This window comes from Oncorhynchus clarkii, unplaced genomic scaffold (genome assembly GCF_045791955.1).
Source record: "Oncorhynchus clarkii lewisi isolate Uvic-CL-2024 unplaced genomic scaffold, UVic_Ocla_1.0 unplaced_contig_13682_pilon_pilon, whole genome shotgun sequence".
Classification (NCBI taxonomy): domain Eukaryota; kingdom Metazoa; phylum Chordata; class Actinopteri; order Salmoniformes; family Salmonidae; genus Oncorhynchus; species Oncorhynchus clarkii.
In genome coordinates, this window is record NW_027261047.1 from 82,501 (window position 1) to 87,500 (window position 5,000).

The 5,000-nt window shown below is 45.4% G+C and overlaps 1 protein-coding gene across 1 annotated transcript in view; it reads left to right on the forward strand.

Moving 5' to 3' along the window:
• Nucleotides 1-5,000, forward strand: part of LOC139403940 (extracellular matrix organizing protein FRAS1-like) — a gene marked incomplete at its 5' end in the record, with an annotated part of 108,289 nt that overhangs the window by 80,859 nt on the left and 22,430 nt on the right. The window contains 6 exons of the mRNA XM_071147147.1: nt 1-47; nt 2,159-2,503; nt 2,777-2,937; nt 3,924-4,068; nt 4,321-4,526; nt 4,714-4,870. The exon at nt 1-47 is cut by the window's left edge and continues 200 nt beyond it. Of these exons, the coding sequence (XP_071003248.1) occupies nt 1-47; nt 2,159-2,503; nt 2,777-2,937; nt 3,924-4,068; nt 4,321-4,526; nt 4,714-4,870 (1,061 nt within the window). The remainder of the gene's footprint in view (nt 48-2,158; nt 2,504-2,776; nt 2,938-3,923; nt 4,069-4,320; nt 4,527-4,713; nt 4,871-5,000) is intronic.

The following is a 5,000-nucleotide window of genomic DNA, read 5'->3' on the forward strand; positions in this document are numbered from 1 at the left end:
CGTCAACGAGAGTACCGGGTTCATACACGCTCCTATAGAGAGGAAAGGTATTAGTAACAATTACACTATCATTAACCCTACCCCAACCCTGACCCTGACTCTGTCCCTGACCCCAACCCTGACCCCGTACCGGGTTTATACATGCCCTATAGAGAGGAAAGGTATTAGTAACCATTACACTATCATTAACCCTACCCCAAACCTGACCCTGACCCTGATTCCGTCCCTGACCCCAACCCTGACCCCGTCCCTGACCCTTTCCCTGACCCTGACCCCGTCCCTGACCCTGACCCCGTCCCTGACCCAACCCTGACTCCGTCCCTGACCCCAACACTGACCCTGACCCCATCAAGAGGTAATTGAGGAGGAGACTGCTAGTAGCCTATCACTCAAACAAAGATAAGCATTTCGCTACACTCGCATTGACATCTGCTAACCATGTGTATGTGACCAATAACATCTACTAACCATGTGACCAATAACATCTGCTAACCATGTGTTTGTGACCAATAACATCTGCTAACCATGTCTATGTGACCAATAACATCTGCTAACCATGTGTATGTGACCAATAACATCTGTTAACCTCTAGCGTCGAGCAATCCCGTATCCGGGATCGTGAATACAGCCTCAAGCTCATTACCATAACGCAACGTTAACTATTCATGAAAATCGCAAATGAAATGAAATAAATATATTGGCTCACAAGCTTAGCCTTTTGTTAACAACACTGTCATCTCATATTTTCAAAAAATGCTTTTCAACCATAGCTACACAAGCATTTGTGCAAGAGTATTGATAGCCTAGCATAGCATTAAGCCTAGCATTCAGCAGGCAACATTTTCACAAAAACAAGAAAAGCATTCAAATAAAATTATTTACCTTTGAAGAACTTTGGATGTTTTCAATGAGGAGACTCAGTTAGATAGCAAATGTTCAGTTTTTCCAAAAAGAAATCGCTCCGTTTTGTTCATCACGTTTGGCTAAGAAAAAAACCCGAAAATTCAGTCATTACAACGCCAAACTTTTTTCCAAATGAACTCCATAATATCGACAGAAACATGGCAAACGTTGTTTAGAATCAATCCTCAAGGTGTTTTTCACATATCTATTCGATGATAAGTCATTCATGGCAGTTGGGTTTCTCCTCTGAAGAAAATGGAAAAATACACGCAGGTGGAGATTACGTAATAATTGCAACGGAGGACACCAAGCGAGCACCTGGTAAATGTAGTCTCTTATGGTCAATCTTCCAATGATATGCCTACAAATACGTCACAATGCTGCAGACACCTTGGGGAAACTACAGAAAGTGTAAGCTCATTCCTGGCGTATTCACAGCCATATAAGGAGACATTGGAACACAGCAGCTTCAAAATCTGGGGCATTTCCTGTTTGAAATTTCATCTTGGTTTCGCCTGTAGCATCAGTTCTGTGGCACTCACAGATAATATCTTTGCAGATTTGGAAACGTCAGAGTGTTTTCTTTCCAAAGCTGTCAATTATATGCATAGTCGAGCATCTTTTCGTGACAAAATATCTTGTTTAAAACGGGAACGTTTTTTTATCCAAAAATTAAAAGAGCGCCCCCTATATCAAAGAAGTTAAATACGTGTATGTGACCAATAACATCTGCTAACCATGTGACCGATACATTTTGATTTGATTTGACCTGCGCCTTCCATTAGTGCTGCTTAGTGCAGTGATAGTCCAGCCCTTCAGACCACCATCCAGGGTGTGGCAGGTAGCTTAGTGCAGTGATAGTCCAGCCCTTCAGACCACCATCCAGGGTGTGGCAGGTAGCTTAGTGCAGTGATAGTCCAGCCCTTCAGACCACCATCCAGGGTGTGGCAGGTAGCTTAGTGGTTAGCGCTTTGGACTTGTAACCGAAAGTTTGCAAGTTCAAACCCCTGAGCTGACAAGGTACAAATCTGTTGTTCTGCCCCTGAACAAGGCAGTTAACCCACTGTTCCTAGGCCGTCACTGAAAATAAGAATTTGTTCTTAACTGACTTGCCTAGCTAGTTAAATAAAGGTAAAATTTAAAAAAATAATAAATAAGAGGGGTTGGATTAAATGTGGTAAGACACATTTCAGTTGTACCACTGACTAGGTATCACCCTTTCCAAACAGTCTTTCCTCCATCTCTCTCCCTCCAGGTGACACCAGCAGTACGGTCTCGGCTCTCTGTTACACGGTCCCTAAGTCAGCTAAAGGAAGCAGTCCACACGGCCTGGAGTCTGGGTCTGACTATGAGAGTCGAGGTATGACTGCCGACAGCAGGGTCATCTTCGGCCCCGGCGTCTCCGTGTCCACCTGCGACGTCAAGCTCATCGACGACAGCGAATACGAACTCTCAGAGGAGTTTGAGCTCCACCTATCGGACGCCTTGGATAACACCCGCATGGGCGATGTCAGCGTGGCGACGGTGGTCATCGACGGGCCAAATGATGCTTCGACGGTATCCCTGGGAAACGCTACGTTTACATTCAGCGAGGACGCCGGTGAGAGCTCATAATGCGTTATAACAGCAGCTTATAAAGGCTAATAAGCAGTTATTAAGCAGTATACATGCAGGTGAAAGTGTGACTGAGGATAGTTATACATCTGGTGACTTGGGGCTATGCTAGAGTTAACCGGTCACATTTCTACGTTCAATTCTTCGACAATCAATAGATATACTGTATATCATCGCTCGAATGAACCGCTGGGAGAACAGGAAGTATAACTCTAACCTCTGACCTAACACCCCCTAACCTCTGACCCTTCGTATCCAGGCACCATAGAGATCCCAGTGATGCGTCAGGGCAGTGACCTGTCGTCAGTGACCTCTGTGTGGTGCGCCACGCGCCCCTCTGACCCCCCCTCCGCCACCCCCGGGGTCGACTACATCCCCTCCTCCAGGAGGGTGGAGTTCAAAGCCGGAAAGACTGTGGAGGTAAAGAAGAATAACATTTTGTTATTGTTTTATTGTCTAAAATACCAATGTCAGCGATGTAATAATTTTTCAAAAGGATTTTAGTTGTGTTGCTTTTTTGTATTGAGAGTAGGAATTTAATGTCATGGTCCGTCTCTTTCCTCTGTCTCTCTCTCTCTCTTTTTCTGTCTCTCTCTTTTTCTGTCTCTCTCTGTCTCTCTCTTACTCTCTCTGTCTCTCTCTCTCTCTCTGTCTCTCTCTGTCTCTCTCTTACTTTCTCTGTCTCTCTCTCTCTCTGTCTCTCTTTCTTTCTTTCTCTCTCTCTTTCTCTCTCTCTCTCTGTCTCTCTCTCTGTCTCTGTCTTTCTCTCTTTCTCTATCTTACTCAATTCAATTCAATTCAATTCAAGGGCTTTATTGGCATGGGAAACATGTGTTAACATTGCCAAAGCAAGTGAGGTAGACAACATACAAAGTGAAAATATAAAGTGAAAAACAACAAAAATTAACAGTAAACATTACACATACAGAGGTTTCAAAAACAGTTACTCTCTCTGTCTCTCTTTCTTTCTCTCTCTCTCTCTCTCTCTCTCTCTCTCTCTCTCTCTCTCTCTCTCTCTCTCTGTCTCTGTCTTTCTCTCTTTCTCTCTCTTACTCTCTCTGTCTCTCTCTCTTTGTTTCTCTCTGTCTCTCTCTCTCTCTCTCTCTCTCTGTCTTTCTCTCTTTCTCTCTCATACTCTCCCTGTCTCTTTCTCTTTGTCTCTCTCTCTCTGTCTCTCTGTCTTTCTCTCTTTCTCTCTCTTACTCTCTCTGTCTCTCTCTCTTTGTCTCTCTCTCTCTCTCTGTCTTTCTCTCTTTCTCTCTCTTACTCTCTCTGTCTCTCTCTCTTTGTCTCTCTCTCTCTCTGTGTCGCTCTCTCTGTCACTCTGTCTCTCTCTCTCTCTGTGTCGCTCTCTCTGTCTCTCTCTCTCTGTCTCTCTGTCTCTCTGTCTCTCTCTCTTGCTCCAGACGTGCAGTCTGACCATCATGGATGACATCCAGAACCCAGCCATAGAGGGGTCAGAGTCCTTTGTAGTGTTCCTCTCCTCCCCTCAGGGGGCCGTCCTTCTGGAACCTTTCCAAGCCTCCGTGGTCATCACGGACACCTTGGACCGTACGTACACCCCTACACACACACACAACTCTCTTCTAGAGCAGAGGTTTTCTAACTTTTGTTGCCCAGCAACCCACGCACAGGCAAACCGGCGACCCAGGGACACCCATCATATGTTAGCAAAGACTAAATAAAAGTCACATCTAGATCACAGTCTTCTGGAAGCAGTTGAACAACTTCTGAAATTGTACGTTTCATAGCACAGTACCTCATAATCCCTACTCATTTACCCCAACAATTCCTTCCTCCCAGTTCCCAGCATGCAGTTTGAGAAGACGGCGTACAAGGTGACGGAGAAGGAGGGCGTGCTGAACATCCCCGTCGTTAGAACGGGAGACCTGACGGTCAAGTCCTCTGTCCGCTGCTTTACTCGCACCGTGTCTGCCATGGCGATGGACGACTTCGAGGAGAGGAGGAACGCAGACGACTCGCGTATCTCCTTCCTCCAGGGGGAGAAGGTAGGTTCTTTAGCCCACAGTGGTTCTTCACGGGAATGGTGTTATAATAGTTGGTACATATTAGTGCTGTGTTAAAATGTGTTAAAAAAACCTCTGTATGGAGCCCTACCAGACCAATACAGTTGGCTTTGATGTTGTGATGATGATGATGATGATGATGATGATGATGATGATGATGATGGTCCAGGTCAAGAACTGCACGGTGCACATCAACGACGACTCTGTGTTCGAGCCTGAGGAGGAGTTCCAGGTGCATCTTGGGACGCCGCTTGGGGACCAATGGAGTGGAGCCGTGGTGGGAGTTAGTGACATTGTCACGGTGACCATCACTAACGACGAGGACGGTAAGCAACGGGACAGGTTTCCCTAATCTCAGTACTTCTCTTTTTAGCTGTATACATATGAATAGAGTGGCAGACTGGCTGTTGATAGTTTGTATTGTATGTAATGTATTGTATAAGGTAATGACATTGT